The 23,359-nt window shown below is 36.5% G+C and overlaps 2 protein-coding genes across 3 annotated transcripts in view; one reads left to right on the top strand and one right to left on the bottom strand.

The window, feature by feature from the left end:
• SELENOP (selenoprotein P) lies at positions 1-10,484 on the top strand. The gene is made up of 5 exons (XM_029940939.1): positions 1-172; positions 3,548-3,763; positions 5,109-5,321; positions 6,836-6,953; positions 9,021-10,484. Exons 2-5 carry the CDS (start codon positions 3,561-3,563, stop codon positions 9,636-9,638), a joined length of 1,152 nt encoding a protein of 383 aa, XP_029796799.1. The 5' UTR covers positions 1-172; positions 3,548-3,560; the 3' UTR covers positions 9,639-10,484.
• Positions 10,476-23,359, bottom strand: part of CCDC152 (coiled-coil domain containing 152) — a 23,640-nt gene continuing 10,756 nt past the window's right edge. For both annotated transcript variants that reach the window (XM_029940941.1, XM_029940940.1), the window contains exons 5-9: positions 17,447-17,511; positions 15,522-15,624; positions 13,511-13,638; positions 11,556-11,639; positions 10,476-10,747 (exon numbers count right to left, since the gene is read on the bottom strand). In XM_029940941.1, coding sequence (XP_029796801.1) covers positions 10,598-10,747; positions 11,556-11,639; positions 13,511-13,638; positions 15,522-15,624; positions 17,447-17,511 — 530 coding nt within the window. In that variant the 3' untranslated portion in view covers positions 10,476-10,597. The remainder of the gene's footprint in view (positions 10,748-11,555; positions 11,640-13,510; positions 13,639-15,521; positions 15,625-17,446; positions 17,512-23,359) is intronic.

A 23,359-nucleotide genomic window follows, 5' to 3' on the forward strand; every position in this document is an offset into this window, starting at 1 on the left:
ATCAGTTCAGGGGTTTGCTCCGCTTGCAAGGTCACAGCCAGAGCAGGCAGTGAACTTTGGACTACAGCTGCGGAGAGAGGTAAACAACAGGACTATAAATATCAGGGCTTCTGGCTGGGGAGCTGCCGAGCTGAGTAAAGAGAAAGGAAACAGGCTGATCCGACAGGGTCGTGTAAGTAGGAACTTTGTGTTCTCCAGTATTTCTTTTAGAGTTTGGTAAATAATTTGATTTTGAGTCCGATAAAATGTTTCTGTTCTTAGAATAGATTTTTTAAAAAGACAGATGGGTAAAGAAGATAAAAATGATACAAAAGAAAGAACAAAAGAGTCTGGACTTGGGTGTGGTGGGTGAAGGTCTGTGGTGGGCGCATCCGAAGTCCTTTGCTGATTTCTGCCCCGTTCTGTCCCCGGAGGATGGACGCGGGAGCAGTGGAGGCTGGAGAAATCCAACAGTTACTCTGCAAAGAGATGCTATAGAGGCAATATTGACATGTCTCTCACTGCAATGCAGAGTGAGAACTCTGCTCCTGGGTTTGAAGACCAGGGTCTGAAATACAGCCATTCTACAGTGCTGTAGAAATGTCCAGTGAGACTCTGAGCAGTTTCAGAAAACAAAACAAAAAAATCCCGGTGGCAGGGAGAGCAGGTTTGGTCCACTGGGCAGAAGTAGTTGCCCTTAAGAGATCAAACCCATGTCCAATCAGGTGGCCTGTGATTAATGCAAAGTTTCAAGGTTTCCAAGGTGAGTGGGTACTTTTAGGTGAATGAGGAAGGACCCTCAGATGCCAGTTTGAAGTTCAGAGAAAAAGTTTCTGCATATTCTGCCTTTTAAGGGGGGGAGTTTTAAACACACGTAAGTCTGTATTTGGCCAGAAATCTATCTGTGATCGAAAAGTGATGAGATTAGTAAAATTTACAAATAATTTCAACAGCTTCTACTAAATCCTATGTAGTTATTTATAGATAGCTATAACTATAATCAAATGTTTATTATGCAAAAAATGATCTTAAGAAGAAGACAGAGTTGAACAGCCAGTGATTATAACAGAAGAGGAAAATTTGTGTGAACTCTGTAATCCACTATCCTCTGCCAATGACTTTATGTCTCTTTTCTTCAAAAAACTAAATGAAAAAGGGAAAAAGCCTTTTCATTTATTTAGCCACTAGAAAGGATATGCTATATGGCGAAGTGAGGAAACCAAGTGCTGAATTTATGCTGAAGTTTCTATAGTTACTGAAATTCTATCCTAAAAACTAGGGGGAATCTCTCCATTCTAGTAAGAAACAACACAGCTTGAATGATTTTGAGGTTCCCCTTGCCATCCGAGGGCATAAACAAACAGAACCCTGGCTACTAGTTATTAAAGGTGATCTATCTAATAGCTAAGAGGTCGTGTTTTGGATTTAGCAGAACTGGATTGAATCTAGTTTCTTTTATGACTTACTATCTGTGTGGACTTGGGCAAGATGCCTAAACTCTCTTGGCCATGTTTCCTCAGCTGCAAAAGGGGGCTAATGGTCACATAGTTGGAAGGATGAACTGATATGATAAAAGTAACTGCTTAGCACCACCTGCATGCAGTTCTGTAAATGCTCAATGATCAGTAGCCATAATAAGGATAATTGGGTCACCAATATAAATACTATCTTAAAGAAACTCCCTAGATTTAGTCGATATATTCTCTTTTTTACATATTAGAATTTTTTAAAATATTAGAATAGTTGGGATGGCCTTAATCATTTGATTTATCTGTCTCCACGTTAGGCTCTTGGATTTTGTGGTGTTAAATGATATGAAAGATAATCAGGTTTTTAAAAATTCTATCTGTATTTATCAGTGCATCAGAGCCCAAATCAATAGGATTCTAACCTTTCTACTTCCGTCTTAATTCTGGGCTCACTCTAACTTATCATTAGCTGCCTACCTTCCCACCCCCCACCCCACCTCAACGTACTTTTACTTTCTTATCCCAGATTAGTGCCTGAAAATGTGCCAAATTCCTAGTTTTAGAATGTTGCCCTGATCTCTCTCCACAGATTTTTATATCAGAATAAGCCTGTACCTGGATTTTTATTTTTCTGCTCATCTCTACTGAATATGTTACTTATTTTCACTACCTGTCTGCAGTTCACCTGTTTTATGTGTACCTCTCTGCTGAGAGTTAGCCCCAGTTTGGGGAATATTTCTACTCAGGTATTCAACTTTTCTACTCAGATGGACATCTTTTTACCCAAGAACGTGCTATCTATCACGGGAACCTCTTGAAAGTAATGGTAGCCAAAAATAGACTGAGTGTAAATTGCAGTGGCTCATACATGGCTGAGGGGGCAGTGATCTGTGACATTTCTCCTTGGTCAGGTTTTTTCCTTTGGTTCATCTCTATTTCGGATGTGGTAGTAACATTTTGGCAGGCAGTTTTATACCTGAAAAGATTCACATCCTTTAATATTCACATCAGCTAGACTTTAAAGAATAAGAGGAACGAACGGGAGCCAGACCCAAGAGACTTCTAAATACAGAAGGCTTGAACATGAAGAGCTAAGGGCTCCATACGGGCCGCCTTCATGTTGGTAAGCTGTCCTTACAGCCTCTTCTTTCTTCCTGGATTCTCTTTCCATGCTGGCTCTTGTCATTTCTGTGCAGAATCCTCTACTTACCCTTTCCTTTCTTAGATTGGTAGAGGATGGAAAGCAGCAGTCAGAATTTGGTTCATTTTATTAAATAAAAACAAAATCACATTTGCCAAATATTATTGGGTTATAGAGGACACAGTCTCAAAATTTTTCTAGGGGTGCCTGGGTGGCTCAGTTGGTTGAGCATCCGGCTTTGGCTCGGGTCATGATCTCACGGTTTGTGAGTTTGAGCCCTGCGTGGGGCTCTGTGCTGATAGCTCAGAGCCTGGAGCCTGCTTTGGATTCTGTGTCTCTTCTCTCTCTGACCCTCCCCTACTCACTCTGTCTCTCTCCTTCTCTCAAAAATAAATGAAAAACATTAAAAAAAATGTTCTAAATGTATCTTCTCCTAGAGAAATACTGGGCTGCTAGTTTAGGCAAATTTCCATAGGAGGCCTACCAAAGTATCTTGTCAGGTCAGATAGTTATGAGGTGCTTTGACAACTCCTTTGCCTCTGGCTGACTTTTTATTCTTTCTGGGAAGATTTGGTGCAGGAAGGCCCAACATAATGAGTCCAGCACTACTGGGATAGAATCTATGGGCTAGATGGGGCACTTGGGTGGCTCAGTTGGTTAAGAGACCAAGTTTGACTCAGGTCATGATCTCATGGTTCATGGGTTCAAGCCCCACATCAGGCTCTGTAATGATAGCTCAGAGCCTGGAGCTTGTTTCAGATTCTGTGTCTTCCTCTCTCTCTGACCCTCCCTGCTCACTCTCTGTCTCAAAAATAAACTTCAAAAAAATTAACAAAAGAAGAATCCCTAGGCTAGATACTGATAGAAAGGGGGATCGTACTGACCGTATTTATAGAAATTCCTGGTTATGACTGTGAAGTCACCTGTGGAGATGACAGCCGGGCTTCCTCTTTTACAGGACCGCCCCAGCGATGTGGAGAAGCCTGGGGCTTGCCCTGGCTCTCTGTCTTCTCCCCTGGGGAAGAACAGAGAGCCAGGGACAAAACTCCTTTTGTAAGCAGCCTCCGCCCTGGAGCATAAGGGATCAAAATCCAATGCTAAACTCAAATGGTTCAGTGACCGTGGTTGCTCTTCTTCAAGCCAGCTGATACCTGTGCATCCTCCAGGCATCCAGGTGAGCTGGTCTTTCGGTGGTCTCGGATTTCTCAAGGGGAAAGCTATTAAATACACACATACATAGATAAAATAAAATAGAAATGGAAAAGATGTATTTATTAAATCACATGTTTAGAAAAACTATACATGCTTGCATAAAACACGTTAAAAGAAAATATACTAGGCGGATATACACTGAAATATTTATAGTGGTTTTCTTGGGATCACAGAAAAATTTTCTTCATTTTGTGGACCTATACTTTATAATGTCCTACTAAATATGTATTGTGTAATGAAAATGTTCTAAAATGTAATCTTGCAAATGGGTTAGTTATTTTAATATAGGAAGCAAATATAAAAGGTTTGCCAGAGTAGGATGAACACTAGACTTCCGACCAAATGTCTTGGGTCATTTAACAAATATATATGTGTATGTATATGTAAATTGTATGTATAACGTATACATATTAGTTGGCTTCTTTGATAAGTATTTGCGGGGTAAAATTCTCTAACTGTAAAATGGATTAAAAAATATACACTTTATAGGGTTAGTTTAAGGACTAAATGAAGTATTGTTTGCGTAAACAGTATGTTAGACCTTTCCTTCCTTAAGCGAGTCACCGAGAGTGAAACCCACGGATAAAAATGGAGATGGTGAATGGGTTTTATTTTAGTTCGGCTGAACAGCCCCTCCCGAGTGTTGGCAAGTCCTCAGGAGAGAGTGCCACCGAGCAGGAGCTCAGAGTTTCTAAGGGGCTTTGGCAAGACAAAATAAGTCGTCATTTAGTTAAGCAATCATAGTTTACAGCATTCTATAGTGGTCAATCATATTTTGACACACAAACGTAAGATTTGGCAGAGACCTATCAATTTTAGAGTTCTTTGTCTCAGGAGAGATTTGAGGTGACCAATCATAGGTCTGAAGGGGAGGCGAATCAGGTGCACCGAAGCGAGAACTTGGCGTTAAAGGGAGGGATCTTGCAACAGTATCTTGGAAAACGAGTTAACCTTTAAGTTATAATTTATGGGTTACATGTTGGGACTTCCAGAGCTCAATTTCTCAACCCTTAATTGTTCAAGCAGCAAAGGGTTGGAGAGTGAAACAATGGTTGGTATTTTTCTATTAGGGCCAGCTTGACCCGAGGAGGATCTTACAAATAAGGTTGCATAAGGTTTTAACTGAGCACAAGTGCTCAATAAATAATTGAAAAAATGTGTTTTAGTTTTTTGCAATATAAAGAAGGGATATGAGTAAGTAAAAAATAGCAAGAGAGTTTCATGTAAGAAAAAAGTGAGGAGAGAGAAGTCACTAATAAATCCAATGAAATTTTTCTTTTTTTTGGTATTTTCCTCAAATATTTCAGGTTGGAAGACCTGCGAGTAAAACTGGAGCAACAAGGATATTTGAATGTCTCTTATGTTGTTGTTAATCATCAAGGACTCTCTTCTCGATTAAAATATACGCATCTTAAAAATAAAGTTTCAGAACATATTCCTGTTTATCAACAAGATGAAAACCAAACAGATGTCTGGACTCTCTTAAATGGGAACAAAGATGACTTCTTAATATATGACAGGTGTGTACACACTCACTCACACACACACAGACACACACACACACACACACACACACACATACACACTCTACATTAAAAGATGCTTGCTTTGTATTTAATAGTGATTTAAAATAAGACACCTTCTTTTGTTTTATTACCCATTACTCAAAATGAGCTATTAAAGTGTTTGGTTTTAATGTTTTATTTCAAAAACGGACCTTTTTTGTGCAAAATAATTCACCATTTTAGAGAGAAATACAGAAAATTGACTATACTCCCCCCTCCATAAATTAGTATTCTGACTGAATAAAAAGATCAATTTGTGTATCAAGTACAATTCTAACCTGAGAATTTTGCAGATGAATAATTACACTTAGCAGAGCGCTTATCTTTAATCTGATTAATAATTTAGAGGTTACACACCTGAATTTCTGAACAATAGAGTGTTAATCGTTTAGATTTAATCTGGAATCTGCTTTGATTCCATGAATGAATAAAACATTTGTATTTTAAGGGAACCTCCATGCTCACATTATTTGATATTACTAACATTCTTAGTTGGTGCTGTTTTCTTTTGACTCTTCAGAAAAGGTGAGGCATAGTATGGTTAGACCTAAGCCCTACTTCATCTAACTCTAAATATTTTTAGTATTACATATTCTTTTAGGACTTTGAACTTCTAATTTATACAGGTGCAAAGTGTAGCTTTAAAATTTTTTTTAAATGTTTTAAAATTTATTTTTGAGAGACAGAGAGAGACAGCACAAGCAAGGGAGGGTCAGAGAGAAGGGAGACACAGAATCCAAAGACAGGCTCCAGGCTCTGAGCTGTCAGCACAGAGCCTAACTCGGGGCTTGAACCCACGAACTGTGAGATCATGACCTGAGCTGAAGCCGGATGCTTAACCGACTGAGCCGCCCAGGCACCCCCAAAGTGTAGCTTTTTGGTAGTCACATAGTATTATGTATTCTGGGTAAAATGTGGGAAAGAAGGACATTTCAACTCCACTATTTCTGAGAACGCTGAGTATTATAATTCCATTCTTTCATTATGCTGAAATTTTTGTTGCATCAGATATGTTTTTAAATGAATGGGTTATTGGCCAAGACTTGAGGATCTTTTTCGTTATGCTGTAATTGTTTGTTGTATGGAATTTATGCTGTCATAGCAGCTATGAAAACCTCGTGTGACTTGTGCAGCTTAATTTATGGTTAGGTAGTGGTTTGTGCATTCGTGGAATTTATATCTATTACCAAATTATATTTGACCAAGTCAAAATGACTTGACTCTGTAGTTTGATATTATTTATAGCGGCATAGCTGGGAGATTTCAAAATACTGGTATGAGACTCATGTAATCTTGATGGTATGCGGTGCCACAGTGCTCACTCGAGAATCCATTCAAGGAAGTTGATTGGAGGGTAAATGGGTCTTACTTATAAAACCATTAAGCCCACAGCACCTATCCCAAACTGCTTGAGTATGATCATGATACAGAAAATATTGTAATGATATTGTGTTGCCTTTTTTTTTTAGATGTGGCCGTCTCGTATACCATCTTGGTTTGCCTTACTCCTTCCTAACTTTCCCATATGTAGAAGAAGCCATTAAGATCGCTTACTGTGAAGACAAATGTGGAAACTGCTCTCTCATGGTATTTTCTTTTTCTCAATTATTTCTACTGGGAAAAAAAAGAAAGTCTTTTAAGAGCTATTTAAATAAGTTAGTATTTCATGACCAATTAGCTAAGCAATGTTTCTGTTAGTATACTAAAAATAAACAACAACAGTAATTTTATAATTACTTTCTATTATGTAACATATTCCAAAAGATATTTTTTTCAAGATCCATATCGCTGCTTTTATCTAGAAGGAGTTTAGAAAACAAAAGCAAACAGAGATGGCATATACCATCAGATACCACCAAATGATGTTGGGTGTGTTCAAAGTGACCAAAGAATTCAGCCAACATAGAATATTATTGCAGTACCCTGAATGCGTTCACCCAAGAGCACAGTGACAGCAACGCTTCTTCATGGTATTACATGAAATGGAATCGAGGCCCAGATAGTTACTCACTTTATCAAAAATGTAAGACTGTCAGCTTTTCTCACACTGTCAGCTTACCATGAAGCCCTTACACTGTCTGTCCATTCTGCAGTCAGAATCACTGCATTATAGTAGCCAAGTTACTGAAACAGCCCAAGTGTCCACTGATAGGTGAATGGATAAAGATGTGGTTTATATACAATGGAGCGTTACTCAGCCTTAAAAATGAATGAAATCTTGCCATTTGCCAACAATGTGGTTAGAGCTAAAGGGTATTATGCTAAGTGAAATAAGTCAGAGAAAGACAAATACCCTATGATTTCACACAGATGTGAAATTTAAGAAAAAAATAAATAAACTCAAAGAGAGGCAAACCTAAAAACAGATTCTTAATTATAGACAACAAACTGAGGGTTGGGGTAGGGGAGACAGGCAGGGGGAGTAGGCTAACTAGGCGATGGGGATTAAGAAGGGCACTTGTGATGAGCACCAGGTGATGTGTGGAAGTGTTGAATCACTATATTGTACACCTGAAACTAATATTACACTGTATGTTAACTAAAGGGAATTTGAATAAAAGCCTAAAAAATAGCATGAAATTCTCAAAACTAATTCAGAAATTTCCAAAAAATGTACCACTTAATAGCGTATGCAAAAATCCAGTGGAATTTTTAACCTTTCGAGACACTTAGAAAATCAAGAGACCACCAAGACTCACAAAGTTTAATTTATAAACCACTTTAGGTAAAGGTTTCATATGCAACTGCTATGTCTGTAAGCTTGGAGCTTATATTTGTAGGCACACCAAACAATAAAGACTTGCAGCCAGTTAACTAGATTGCTGTAGAATGGGGCCGTATGCCCAGCGGAAGATGGGCAGGTATTTGCTACTTGCGGCTGCACGCTCAACAGCAGGGACACAGTAACAAGTCGGGTCAAGTTCAGAACGTTTCCTGACATAAGCGGTGGCAAGAAAAACTACTGATTTTCAGCAGAGTTTATTGGCATTTGTGAATTATCAGAAATTAGTTTGCTTCAGACTAGAACATTAAATATGAATATGATATTAGATTGACACCGGCGTGAGAGTTTCCATGTAGTTCGGTTGCTTTCAGGATTTGATATTTGACTTTACTGCAGTTGATGTAAGTTTTTTTAACCAGTTTATTTAGTTTTGCTTCTGCAGATGGAAATATAGTGGTTTGGCTTTCTTTTTAAGCCTTATGTACCTCTTCAATTCTTCTTCAGGGTTCTTAAAAATTTAGGAAATACTCTTGATACAAAAAGGAAAATTTGAATTCTGCTGTTGATTTAACCAGTATAGGAGCTTAGAACTGCTGAATTTTAATTGTGTTATGCTCTGTTTTATCTATTTGCAAGACATTAATGTTAATTTCTTTGGAAGATGCTTGAGGATTCTTTGATTAAATGCAAACTTTGCATGAGAAGAACTTTATAATTAGGTATGATTGGAACCAAATTGTAATAAAAAGTCTGGGTGTTGAAACTGACATCAAATTTTTATTGCATTAACATGATGCTAGAAAAACAAAGCTAGTTCAATCCTAATTAACTACTTTGAATTTTATATATGTTAGCTCTACAAATCTTTTTTTGTGCACTGCTCCGAAATCTATTAATTTGTTGAAAAATGATTTATAAATTTGTTCTAGACACTGGAAAATGAAGACTTCTGTAAAACTGTATCTTCAGCTACAACTAAGGCTCCGCAGCCACATCACCACCACCACCACCACCACCATCATAATCGTGAGCATGGGCATCAGCACCATGGGAACGGTGAGCTTCCAGAGAACCAGCAACCAGAAGCACCACATGCTACTGAGCAGCTCCCTTCCCAAGTCCCTCATCACCAGCACAAGCACGTGGACCACCAAAGACACGGCCATCCAGAGGACTGAGATAGGCCAGCAGGAGGTGAAAGTTTACAACTTCCTGTCCCACAAAAGCTCTGACGAAAGGGATGCATAAATCAGTTACACTGCCAAATGCCGAAAGATTCAGAGTTAACTCCTAGCAGCTGATGCTGACACTGACGGCATCTGATATTTGAACAAACAGGGTCTGCAATCACCTGACAATGTAGAGAAAACCTCCCCTCTTTATGTAGCTGACAGGGACTCTGGGCAGAGGAGAACGTCTTTGAATCTTGACAGTGACGTTTGCCTCCACCCGCCTGACGCGCAAGTCAGCAGCTCAAGCCCACGGAGGCCAGCACCATTTGAAGCTGAAAAAATACAGCCCAAATGTGAAAATGACCTTCATACTAAATATTCTAAATAGGATTATACTCCCCAACTCAGTCTAGACAATTTCATTTCCAGAACTTTTATATGCTACCTAATTAACAGTGATCTAAAAATAAGAATTGGATTTGTACAAAACATGGAGAAATCTATTATATTGGCTTCCAAATTTTAAAATTTAAGTCAAACAAATTTTGACCCAAACCAAATTCTTATTATTTTATTAAAAAGGTGATTGCAGCACTTGGTTAATATGTTTTTCTTTTTCTTTTTCCAGCATTCTACTTGCATTAATGAGAACAGAGGCATAAACTATGACCTAGGGGTTTCTGTTGGATAGTTAGCAATTTAGAATGGAGAAAGAACAACAAAGACATGTTTTCCATTTTTTCTTTACTTATTTCTCAAAAAAACCTTTTTCTTTTTAACCTTACATTTTTAACTGATTAAACTTTATAAAGAACAGTGAATTTTGTCTTTTTAGGTTCCAGAAATACTGACACGTGAATACTTTGCTGTAACTACATTTTAAATATCCATTTATACTTTGTATGTTTAAGAGTCATATCTTGATTTTTACTATCACATATGAATGAAACCCTCATGTCTTATTTTCTTTATCTAGCATTATTACATCACATTCTTTAAAATTTGAGATAGTCTGTCTTGAAAGATATAATGGAGAAGGTAAAAGAAGGTGGTCTGGCTCTTGATTGCTTAGAAAGTATTTCCATAGTCAATGATGGTTCAGTAGGTAAACTACGTCCTATAAACCTGAACTTCTTTATGGTTAATACTCTTAAGCAAGAATGTAGTACACAGTTGGCAAATGTGGATTTGTTTAAATAAATTCAATTTAAAATGGTTAAAGTGATCTTTTTTCATTGTTGTTATTTAGGTAGCATGTTCTATTGAAAACGGAAGTGGGGTTTTCAACTGCTTTTAAAGAGACTAAGTAGCAACTAATGAATTTACTGTCATACTCAAAACCGTCTACGTTTAGGGCATGAACCTTTGTCAAGAGGTTTAAGTTGAGAATCTTGGCCAACAGAGAGACGATGCTCTAAATCGTGAATGGTGCAACGAAGAGCTGCAATCTCCTTGTTTTTTTCTTCTTGAAGGTGTTGAAGCTTCTAAATAAAGCAGCAAAAAATTTGTTACTGCAATTCAGAAATAGTAAAATTAAATACAAGAAACTATAACAAAAACTACATTTCTGGTTTAAGTAGATTAAAAAAGACAGCTTGTTTTGAAAGGTTTATAGTTTTATTTTTATGAGGCTTATGGGGTACAACTGAAATAAGGATACTACAACATGTATTAGCACCATTTTTTTTTAGTTTATTCCCTTTTCGCTATATAGCTTGAAGTTATAAACCATAAAGTAGGAGTTGAACAAAAAGAAATCTATTACCTAAGTGCCTAAATTACTTTAGAATAATAGGTCAGCCTTAGTTCAGAATAGATTATGGAATTCCTTAGATGACCAAAGACTCAGAGGACTTCTCTAATGTTTTAATTTACTGCTGAGCTTTACTATTTAAAAACATTTTTTGATGTTTTATTTATTTTTGAGAGAGAGAGAGAGAGACAGAGTGAGATTGAGTGGGGGAGGGGCAGAGAGAGAGGGAGACACAGAATCTGAAGCAGCTCCAGGCTCTGAGCTGTTAGCACAGAGCCCTACGTGGGGCTCAAATTTGTGAACCATGGGCTCACGACCTGAGCTGAAGTTGGACATTTAACTGACTGAGCCACCCAGGCACCCCTAAGATTTACCATCTTAAATCGAAAGGGACTTTTAAATACTATTCAAAACCTAATTCTCTTTTTGACTGTGTGATATATTTTAAGAAAAACTGTTAAATATATTGTTAGCAAATACAAACACACTAAGAACATTTATTTTCTTACACAATGGCTATGGAAGAAAATGTCACATACCCTTCTGTAGATACTCTGTGGCAAAGCAGTAGAATCTGGATAGGATTTTGATTTAGTTTGAACTCTTGCTAGTTTGGCATCAAACTGAATCAAGTTTAAAAAGAAGGTTATTGAGAAGATTCTAGTTAAACAACTAGAAACAAGCGGTTCTATAAATATAAGTATAATCCATTATGTCTTTTAACATTAATTTCTAATTTAAGTATATTCTCTGTACAGCACAAGATAAAGAAATCTTTCTTTAAGAAACCATTTTTAAGAAAGAACAAAAAACCACCCGGACAAGATTAACCTTGCTGTATGTTAAAATTTCCTGGTAAGCTTTTTAAAAGTGCCAAATATCTGTGCACTACCTTAGAGATTCTGGGATGGAGTCAGCATTGTCTTTCTAAGACATTAGATGATTCTATCATGCAAGGCAAAGAATCTAGATAACTAAGGTTGAGAATCTAGTTAAGGACAGATAAAAATATTTTCGTGTTACTGTGAGTGTCCTGTTGTAAAGAAAATGCAGTATAGTCAACAGTCATGGGTTATATCACATACCCTTCTGTAAAAACTTTGAGACTGAGTAGTAGAATTTGGATATAATATTGTTGCTTCAGTTTGAACTCACTATTTTGACATTAAAGTGAATCAGGTTTAAAAAATTCTCATAAGTCATTCTTATAGGTCATATATATATGCATACATATATATGTATATATATCTTTATATACATATATGTGTATCTATACATATTTACAAAGTCTTCCATTATAATTCTCTTCAGGTTGAGTTCAGTGTAACCTCTCTGTGGTCTAAAAACAAAATCCTCACAAATTCTCACAACACAGATTGTCTTCTGGTTTGAGGAGGGAAACAGCTACAATGAAGATGAAGAACAAAAAGAGTTGTGTTTGTGAGTGTAAACCACAGACTTGGGCTCAACCAGTGACAGGGCACAGATGGCAAACAAAATGCACTTTTCAGTCAGTGGATTAGCTGTTGATGGTAGAGACTGAAACATAGCTTACTGTATCTCAGTTGGCTATTAAGCCCTCTCTGTGGGTTGTGGGCACACTTGACCAGGGACAGTAGCAGCAGCAAAATGTCTCTCAAGTCAACCTCGGTCCCCTTTTGCTCAAAGATTATACAGATTTCAACACTGAACGTCACCAAACACGCCAGGAATACCAAACTTTCCTGAACGTGAACAATAAGTTATCTTTAATTAAACTGGTGAATTCTGACAATATAAGGTAAGGTGGGAGTCAGGCTGGGGAAAAGCAGGGGAAGAATGATGGAACTAGAGATGGGTAGAAGTTAGAAAAAGAATGGTAAAGAACAAATATATTGTCAAAACATAACTGTCCCTGAGATTCTGACATCTGGTTAAACAACCTACTGAAAAGGTTTTAGAGCCTAGAACTAGAACTGCAGCCTCTGAGATGCCTTATATAAAGTCACCTTAACATTTTTTTAAATCTCTGCTTTGTCTTCCCCTCTGATACGTATCCACACATTTATTAGGGAGCAACCTGTCTCTTTTTAATAAGAGCTGAAGGAATTTCTAGTTGGTTTACCAGGGTTCCACAATTTCTGCTGAGGAGAGAAAAATGTTAGTGATTAGATACCCTCTCCCCACTGCTGGGATGGTAGTCCCATGAGGCTTGCATAGACGCAGCTACCACGTGTGGGTGATCCTTGAATTACCGATCTCCAGTCTCAGAGGAAGCAGTTCACTTTGTGGAAGCCAGGACCTTCCGAGCCACTGAAGACTCCCACCTTCCCACCAAATGCTGCAAGGCAGTGTAGCTAGCATGGTCTGGTGTTTGAGAAGCACAGTGATAGAGAATGAGTGTGTCAGCACTGTTTCTAATCCTGAAGTTTACCTCACTGTGATGAAAAATAACCAAAAATCAATCTAGATTAAGGGATGCATCTTCAAATTTAGCAGACCCTTGAACTCTTACCTCTAGCTGTAATTTGATCATTTCACTTTGTTTTTCCTTTTCTTGAGTTCTTAACTTTGCATTTAACTCTGAAATTTCCACCTCTTTCTTCTCTATCAGTTCTTTATGCTTTTCTTCATTTGACTCAACTGAAGAAAACAATAATAAATAATCAATTAATTCATCTAAACATTTCAAAAATTTTATAAGTTTGTATTTCATTAGCATTTAGCAGTCCATAAGAAAGTACATTTTATTAACAAATACATATATTTTAGAAACTGTTTGCATGCAGGGTAGCTTTTGTATATTTTGAATAAGCCCCTACAAAATGCTTGAGACCCAAAGATCACCCATTAACTTCTTTTGAACAAATAAACTGATTTATATCATTAAGCATGAATTATATATTTTATGAGAGAGAATAAATAGGATACTGAGTGGTTAAACAGGGACACAAAGCCTGGGTTCCTAGGTACAGGGGGCTCCAAGTTACTCGATGATTCTAGAGCTACATCAAATCCCTGCTATACTCTATTCCACATGATTGGGCCTCTGTCCCGTTCACACCACATTTCTATGCTTCATCAAATTTCCTCGGCTCTCATCTTTCCTATTTCTACTAATGACACCATGTTATCCAGGATGGGAGTCTCAAAAACATATCTGACTTTAGGGAGAAAAGAAAGAGTCAATTCATCCACAACTCTACAAATAAGTGGTCTCCATTCATGATTAATCCACTACTTCTTTAATTTAAAGCCTCATTTTTTTCCTCAGTTGGACTCTATGTCCAGGCTCTCAATCACTGGTGTCTACGCCCTGCCCTATACACTGTTGCCGGGTTAGTTTTCCTAAACCATACTTCTAAGTATGGCCATCACGTTCTCAAAAGCCTTTAATCACTTGCCATTTTTTTAATCACTTCCCATTTTTTAATCCTACAATTCAAGGGTCAAAGAATCCATCCCTAGCCATGGCTTTTGGCTTTTCTCTTGCTAACCTTTTTGGTTATGGTGTAAAGAAAAGGTAGGAAATGGACTATTATTCCCTAGAATGTCCTATGTCTTCCCCTCTCTCCATCGTGGCTTCTATTGTCTCTCTACCGAGAGACTCTTCTCCATCCTATGCAATGAACTTTAGCCATATTCAGTCTTCAGGATTGGGGCCTCATACTTAATAGTGCTGAAGGACAGAAGTTGGTAACTTTGACAAAGCTCAACTTGGAATTTTTTCCTTGCTTGTGCTTTTTAATTCTTTCCAAGAAGTTGTGGCTAACTCAAGTTCACAAAGATTATCTTCTATATTTTCTTCTTTTTTTTTTAAATGTTCATTTATTTATTTTTGAGAGAGAGAGAGAGAGAGAGAGAGAGAGAGAGCGAGCGAGAGAGCAGGGGAGGGGCAGAGAGAAAGGGAGATAAAGAATTTGAGGCAGGCTCCAGGTTCCGAGCCATTAGCCCAGAGCTCTATGTGGGGCTCAAACTCACAAACTATGAGATCATGACTTGAGCTGAAGTCAGATGCTCAACCGACTGAGCCACCCAAGCACCTCTATACTTTCTTCTAGGAGTTTTGTAGAGGTAGGTTTATATTTTGACATCCATTTCCAGCAAATGTTTATATACATTATACATAAGTATGGGTTTATTAAGAACAGTTTTTATTTTTATGAAACCATATAACTCTCAAAATAAGTTCATGAGATATACTTTAGTAAAGAAAGAAGTTTCATTGCTGAAATTATATTCTATATGCCAAGTATATAAATATTAAAGCTATTATACATTTCACATTAATTTTATAAAAACCTTAACTGCCTCATATTAAGTAATGTTAAGTCAAAAACCATAAATCCAGCTTAGAAATGTAATTTATATCACATAAATATATAGAAAGGTACAAAACCTAAATTAAAATGCATCAAGGCAATGTTCATTCAAGAATACTGGCAATTACTGAAAAAAGTTTATATATGCATTTAAATTATTTTATGATGTCTCAGAATTTAGTAAGTTAAAAATAAAAAACTTACTTTTTTCCTGCATATCCTGATAAAGTTTCCTTATTTCTATTTTATGTCCCTCCTCTTTGATTTTCATTTCACTCATAAGTTTGGTAATATTATTCTGATATTCCTAAGGATTAAAATATTTATTCATGCCTCAATTTAAATATGTGTATACAATGTTCCATTAACTAGAAAGATGAAATTCTCATGCTTTATATTAATTGTTAACATGTAATCATATCTAGAGGGGATGGATATTGTTTCTTGCTTGAATAATCAGCTTTGAAAAGGATCAATTTATGGTCCAAGTAGATAGAGCTCATCTGAAGACAATGTCTTTTTATCTGTTTCCTGAATACTCACCACCAGTATTTAACATATCAGAGATGCTCAAAGGATACGTGACACTTTGCATGATAATATTGAAATATGTCCATTAAAGCCAAAGCTATACTTTAGAGCCAATAGTATGCTCTGTTCAACAGCCAGCAAGCTTAACCTAATGTATGATGAATCCTTTGAATGTGGCCTAAAGTTCTGTTTCTGAAAATTATATAAACATCCCAAATTCCCAGAAGGAATTTAAGCACTACCCATGGCAAAGGTTAGTTTTATGAGGAGAAGGCTAGAGAAGGATGAATTTGGGGGTTGAAAAGTGCTCGACAGGTGCCTGAGATTAGTTTCTTAGGTTGCTGCAGCATAGAAATGGTTATTGTGCTAATGTAGACAGGGGCATTCAGGGAGGTGTTAGAAGCGAAAGCCCTCAAAGATAAAATTTACAGTTTTTCCAGAGGGATGTTCCTACATAAACCACTTACAGACCTAAGATGTTGGTAGAAAAAATGGAAAGCAGCAAGGATAAAAGTAAAATAGGATACTAAGAAAGGCACATTATGAAAGCTAGAGGTTGAAGAAAAGCTTCTAAACATTATAAAAGCAAGACTTTTGTTTTTACTCACCATTGTGTCCTCAATTCCTATTAGTATCTTGGGCTAAGCAATATTCTATGGCTTGAGATTTTAGAAGAGAAAGAAGGTAAAAACTTCTCCCCCTTTTCTCTGCCCCAATTATAATCTAACTGTACCATCTATTGTTGAGCTTTACAGGAAAGGTATGGCAAGAATGAGAAGGAAGAAAGGAGAGGGATAAGGAAAGGAAAAATGAAGGGCGGGATATATTCCAGACATAGTTAAATTATCTCAAGTGAGGAACCAGACTGACTGTGGAAATGGTCCTTCAAGTTGAAGTTCTAAGCTTGATTGATACAGATCCAATTTAAGTTTTGGAATTCTCAGGTCTGCCAATGTTTGACATACTGGCTCTTGGGAGAGGAGAAAAAAATTATCATAACAAGTCTCCCAAAGGGTGATGGGAACTGACATTTACTGAGCACTTTTTATGTTCTAGGCACAGTGTTATTTGTTCTATAATTGCTGCCATATGCTGTTCCTATAGGAGAAAAGAAAAAGTAGCAGAGGGTATGGTAGCCCTCGAGAGAGAAATAATTGGTTATCCACATAAAATCTCCCTTTCATTTGGATGATGCAATAAAATTGCAATAGATTACTCAAATCAGAAAGATTAAAGACTTATTTATTTTATAGTAAAAAGTTTAAAAGTGCTAATAAATAGAATATGCTCTAAATATTTTTTAACATAATTTAAAAATAGGTAGCAAAATAGTTGTATCTCTTTTTGGTGGGAAGAAAAAGTAAAGTAAGTGATATATTAGTGCTTTATAGTCTGCAAAGAGACTAGAGTCCTTAAAACTATTATTTCTTTAAAAATTTTTATTCATTAAAAATTCTGGCACACAAATACACATATATAGATTTCCTCTCCAAATTTTGACTGTCCTTATTAATGAGAACCCCTTTCTTTTTTTTTTCCAATTTGAGAAGACAAATGGTCTACAGGAATTTGATTGAATGTAAAAATAATAAACTTGCCTGTTCATGAGACTTTAGCTTTTCTTTCATAAGATCAGCATTTCTTTTTAGTTGTTCATTTTCACCTGTGTAGAAATAATCAGAGGGCATCCTAATACATGAAAAATTTAATTAATATGGGAATACATTTAACATTTCAAGTTTCCATTCATATACACATTTAACACATATATACAGCATCTACTACCCACAAGGCTGCGTGTGTGGCACTGGAAATGCTGAAACAAACAAACAAAATTATTGCTCTTCAAGGAACTTACAGCCAAACGGTAAAACAGATGTATAAGTAGTTATGATATGCTACAGTAATTGCTCTATAATGGCAGTGTGTCTAGAATGCATGGGGACTTGTGGAAGAAAAGCCTAAATCAGACTGGAGTCAGGAAAGGATTTACAGAAGAGGAACCATTTGTGCGAATTAAGCTAAATGATAAGGCTTAATTAAGTATAAATGCATTTGCAGGAACACATTTCACATACAGAAAACTACACAGAAGACTTTGGGCTTGAGCGACTATAGTATGTTTGGGAAAGTTACAATTCACGTACAGTATTGCTGGAATGTAAACTGTGAGGAGGATGTGCTAAATAGGGTGAAATCATATCCTAATAGGAGGTGGACATATTGTATATGAATGACTTTAAATTTTATCTTATAGGTTACAGTCAAAGAATTTTGAACAGTGAAATGAAATGATTCATTACATGTTAAAATAATGATCTGGCAGTGTAGATGACAAATGAGTGGGTTTTGACCCACATGAATGGGTATTGTAAAAATAGATCAAGAAAGAAGTAACAGAAGCCTAAATTAGGTCAGTGGCAGGAGGATATAAAAGGAAAATGAAGACAATTATTTAAATGGTAAGATTAACAGGAGACTTATGATTGACTGGACAACAGAGGCAAAAAAGAAAGGGAAACTTTTGTTTTCTAAAGGCCTTTGGTTTGGGTAATTGAAAAATGTTTGGGCGCCTGGGTGGGCTCAGTTGTTAAGCATTTGACTTTGGCTCTGATCATGATCTCAAGGTTCATGAGTTTGAGACCCACATCAGGTGAGCTCAAGCTCTGGTAAAACATGAGCCCTGCTTCAGGGGAGTGAGCCCTGCTCTTTTCTCTCTCTCTCTCTCCCTCTCCCTCTCCCTCTCTCTTTCCACACCCCCTGGGATTCTCTCTCTCCCCCTCTCTGCCCCACACTGACTTGTTCCCTGCCCCTCTCTCTCAAAAAACAAAACAATACATAACAAAAAACCCAAAACAAAACAAAAAGGAATAGAAAAATGTTCATCAGTTTGAGAAAGATTAGAAGAGGAAGACTTTTAGGAGTGAAATGAAGACTGCAGATTTTTACCATGCTAAATTTGATTGCCTGAGATACCCAGAGAACATTTCTGGTAGGCTGAGAAACATTTAGAGGTGGCCAAAAGAGAGTAGTCTGTAAAGGAGACTGAGAAGTGTCCAGAGATGTGGGAGAGAGAGGTACTAAGAAAAGAGAGGTTAAAGGGATTATAATAAGTGGCAATAAATGCAGTAAGAAAATCACGTGAAAGAACTTTAATTCTGAGAACTTTGGGAAATGCCCAATTGTTGAAAGTTGAAGACTAGGTGAAGGTGAGGAAATGGATAGAGTAAGTACAACAGACCATTCATCTGAGGTTTGATTACAAAAGGAAAGAGTAAGGGCATTTGCAGGGAATCAACCTAAAGTCAAGGAAACTCTATTTTTCTTGTCTTATTACATTAACTAAAACTTCTAGGTACAATGTAAAAGGAGTGGTGAGAGAGGATATCCTTGTCTTATTCCTGATCTTAGTGGGAAGTCTCTAATTTCTCACCATGAAATGTGGTGTTAGTTGTAGGCTTTTATAGATCTTTTAAAAATCAGGTTGAGTACATTCCCTCTATTCCTAGTTTACTGAGATGTTTTACTTTCACTCATGAATGGGTGTTGGATTTTGTCAAATACTTTTTCTACATCTACTAATATGATCATCTTTTCAATCTGTTGGTGTTCTGGATTAAATTAATGGGGTTTTGAATGCTGAACCAATTTTGTATACTTGAGATAAATTCTACTTTGTTGTAGTATATAGGCTTCCCAAAGCATTCTTCATTTCTGTTACGGTGTTTTTGATCTCTAGCATTCCTTTTTGCTTCTTTAATAGGATTTCCATCTCTCTGCTTACATTGCAAATCTATTCTTACATGCTGTCTACTAGATCCTTTATAGTCCTTAACATATTAACCACAGTAGTTTTGAAATTCCCAGTCTGATAATTTCAACATCTCTTCCATGTTTGATTTTGCTCTGTCTCTTCAAATGTTTTTTTGTTTTGTGTTTTTGCCTTTAAGTTGGGCTAATATAATAGAGAGTCTGGGTTCACCCTAACTTTTAGTAACGTGTTAGCAGCTCTCTTTAGAATGTGGAAATATTTAGCTTAAATTTTTAAAAAAATCTTCTGCCCTTGTTAGTAATTTCAGGTTAATAGTATAAGTCCCACTCAACATCCTATTACACTTTCCTCCTACAATCTTAACAGCAATAATTAATCATTAAAATTTTTAAAAAATGTTTATTTATTTTTTGAGAGAGAGAGAAAGAGAGAGCAAGCACGGGAGGGGCAGAGAGAGAGGGGGACAGAGGATCCAAAGCAGGCTCCATACTGACAGCAGTGAGTCTGATGTGGAGCTCCAACTCACAAACTGTGAAATGATGACCTAAGCTGAAGTCAGATGCTTAACTGACTGAACCACCCAGGAACCCCTAAAGATTCTGGATATTATCTGAACAATGCTTTAGGAAGCCTTATCTTGCAGTTTAGTAATGTTGAGAGGAACTTTGGAAATGGGGTCTACATATGAAACTGTTGCAGAAGAATGGGTAAGAGGTTATGAATATGTAAAACTGATATTGTTGGATAGGAAGAGTAAACAGTGACTACAAAGTTTTGGAGTCCTGGTTATTAGGAAAATAGAAGTATTTGGAAAAGAAGGAGAAAATCCAGAACTACGTTTAGAGGGAAGATGATGAGTAACATAAGTATCCATTAAATCACAGCATTACAGTGAAAGTAGAAATCTAAATCAATTTGCTTTCAAAGGCTGTGATCAGAGAGATAAGAAAGTGTTATATTTCAAAGGGTCACATTTTAAAATGAAGAAATTAATCTGAATGGTGGCTTTAGTTTTATAAAAATTCTGCTGGAAAATTGATATTTCCTTGAATGGAAAGCACCAATAATTTGAAAATACTTACCTATAAAAAATATACTATTGCCTTTAGAACAAATGACTTCAGACATGTTTCTCCCACCCATCCCCATTTTAATGGGATTTTAAAACCATAGGGACACAATCCATTAATAACCATGTAACCTGAAAGTTTTCAAGATGAATTGCATCTTATTAGTAGAATGTATGTATTCTAGAATTAGGAAACTGGAGATTTTAGAGGATTTTGATCTTTATAATAATAAAGGAGCTGTACTTTCCGGTATCATTCAATTTTGTATGATTTTCAAGTTTAATGTTTTTGTTATTATTTTGTTTTATTTTGTTTTTGTCACAATAATTAAGGGATGGGAACTGTCTAAAAAACATTGTGCTAACTAGGCAACTAGTACTTCTTGTTATCTATTGGGAATGCTGAAGCATCCATCACGGAAAGATGAAAGAAAGAAAAGGTATTTGATATTTCCTTTTTTCAAAAAATTTTTAATGTTTATTTTGAGAAAGAGAGCATGAGTAGGGAGGGGCAGAGACACACACACACAGAATTCAAAGCAGGCCTCAGGCTCTGAGCTGTCAGCATAGAACCTGATGCTGGGCTTGAACCCATGAACGTGAGATCATGACCTGAGCCGAAGTCGGAGGCTTAACCAACTGAGCCACCCAGGTGCCCCGGAAGGTGGCAATTTTTTAAATAATGAAGATTCTAAAGTATATGCCTCATTGCAGATGATTTCTCCATATAGAATATGCTTATATAAATGTAGCATTTTCCCAAAGATATACTAGAACATGTCAAATTACTGTATATTGGAAGAACTATTTCCACATTTTCCAAACTACTTTTAATTTGAGCAATACTTTTTTTGTTTAGGAGTAAAGGTCATTGATTAGTTTACTTTCTCAGATAATTATTTTACAAAATAGCACTCAACTATGTGCTACTGTCCTTTCTAAAACATTCTAAGCAGTGATCAAATTTGATTAAAATCACTCTGCTTACTATGATTTTGTTTAGTAAAGTTGTACTATACATAACAATGTCTTCCTGGAAACCTATCCTGATAGAGTATAAGGGCCTAAATAAATTCAAGTTATTCAAGTTCATTCAGTTCAGACAGGAAAAAAAAAGCAATACTAAATTGCAAGAAATAATTTAGAGATAATTGGAAAAAATGAATTTAAGTTCTACTGATTTTGGAGGTGCTCTGTGTTTGCAGCTGATTTCATGTGTCTCTCTCTTTTCTTCAATATGACGCCCTGCCCATGTGTTTGAATTCCTAAATTAAATTCCTTAATTCTCCTCTAATGACGAAAGTCTCTGAATCTTGTTTTCTTTGCCCTGGTAGTAACTAACCATAAGCTAGGTGGCATAATGTCACTATCTTTCATACAATAAATTATAGGGGTTCTCCTCAACCAGTATATAATATAGGAAAAATCGCTGTCATTTGACATATTGTGATGAATTACTCTATTAAGAACCCATGTCTATACTCTAAACTCCAAAACACATTATTTAAAAGAGAATATTATATCTATGGAAAGACTGTATTTTTGACCATTGGTCAATACTTGATATCTTTTGTACAAATAATAATTATAATTCAGTAATGAACATATTAAATATTAACTTTATGAGACTTCAAAATAACTTTAATTTCTGGCAGATGTTTTATTTGAACAAAATCCTAGGAAGAGTTAAATTAGAATACCACTTGCATCCTAGAAACAGAGGCATGTAAGGATTATGAACATACACGATTTTTTAAATGCACCTGGGGTGCTGTATGTAGTCACAGAGAAGGGAAAAGTTGTTCTGACCACTGAGCACTGAGATGGGAAAACGAAAGCCCAGACCAGGTGTGGGATGGGGATCAAACCCTGAAAAAAGTGAGTAGACTGCTAGAGCCAAGAAAAATGAAAATCTGTGGGGCACAGGGAATCAGAAGTCTGCAGGACTAAGTGAAAAGAAAAGGTATTGGAGGGGCACTTGGGTGGCTCCTGCTGTTAGGTGCTCTTGATTCTGGCTCAGGTCATGATCTCATCATTCATGGGATCAAGCCCTGTGTTGGAGCATGCTTGGGATTCTCTTTCTGTCCCTATCCTGCCTGCACTCTCTTTCTCAAAATAAATAAACATTAAAAACAAAGAAAAGGAAAGGATTGGAGATAGAGTGGTTCCCTATTTATTACCCTTTTGCTCTGCAGAATAGCTGAATCCTTTCTGTACTGCAGATTCTGTTTGACAATGTAAGTGTGGTCTTTTAATACAATTTTTATATTTGTTTCATCAACACTTGAGGAGATATTTTAAGGTAAAACAATGGGAAAGTAAGGCTAGTAATTCTTAAAGATAAATCTCAGAACATTATAAAGACCATAAGGAATAACATGCCAAAGCAAATAAATGGTGTGTAAGATCATTATTATACTTTATCTATATATAAAAAGTACTCTCTGATAAAAATAGAAGACTATGATAACAAATTCTTGTTTGATGGGAGTTTTATGTTGGAAGGGACTTTAAGGCAATTTCATCTAGTCTCCTATATAGTAGAGGAAAATCCCATTGGCACTGCAATGTAGCTAACTCAGAGCAGGACAAGCACTTGGTTGCTTCATCTGTTTTGTCAATGAATAGGCCTATTGGGTTAGCATGACTAGCAAAAATAAGATAAGCTGA

Source organism: Suricata suricatta, chromosome 6, assembly GCF_006229205.1.
Source record: "Suricata suricatta isolate VVHF042 chromosome 6, meerkat_22Aug2017_6uvM2_HiC, whole genome shotgun sequence".
Lineage (NCBI taxonomy): Eukaryota > Metazoa > Chordata > Mammalia > Carnivora > Herpestidae > Suricata > Suricata suricatta.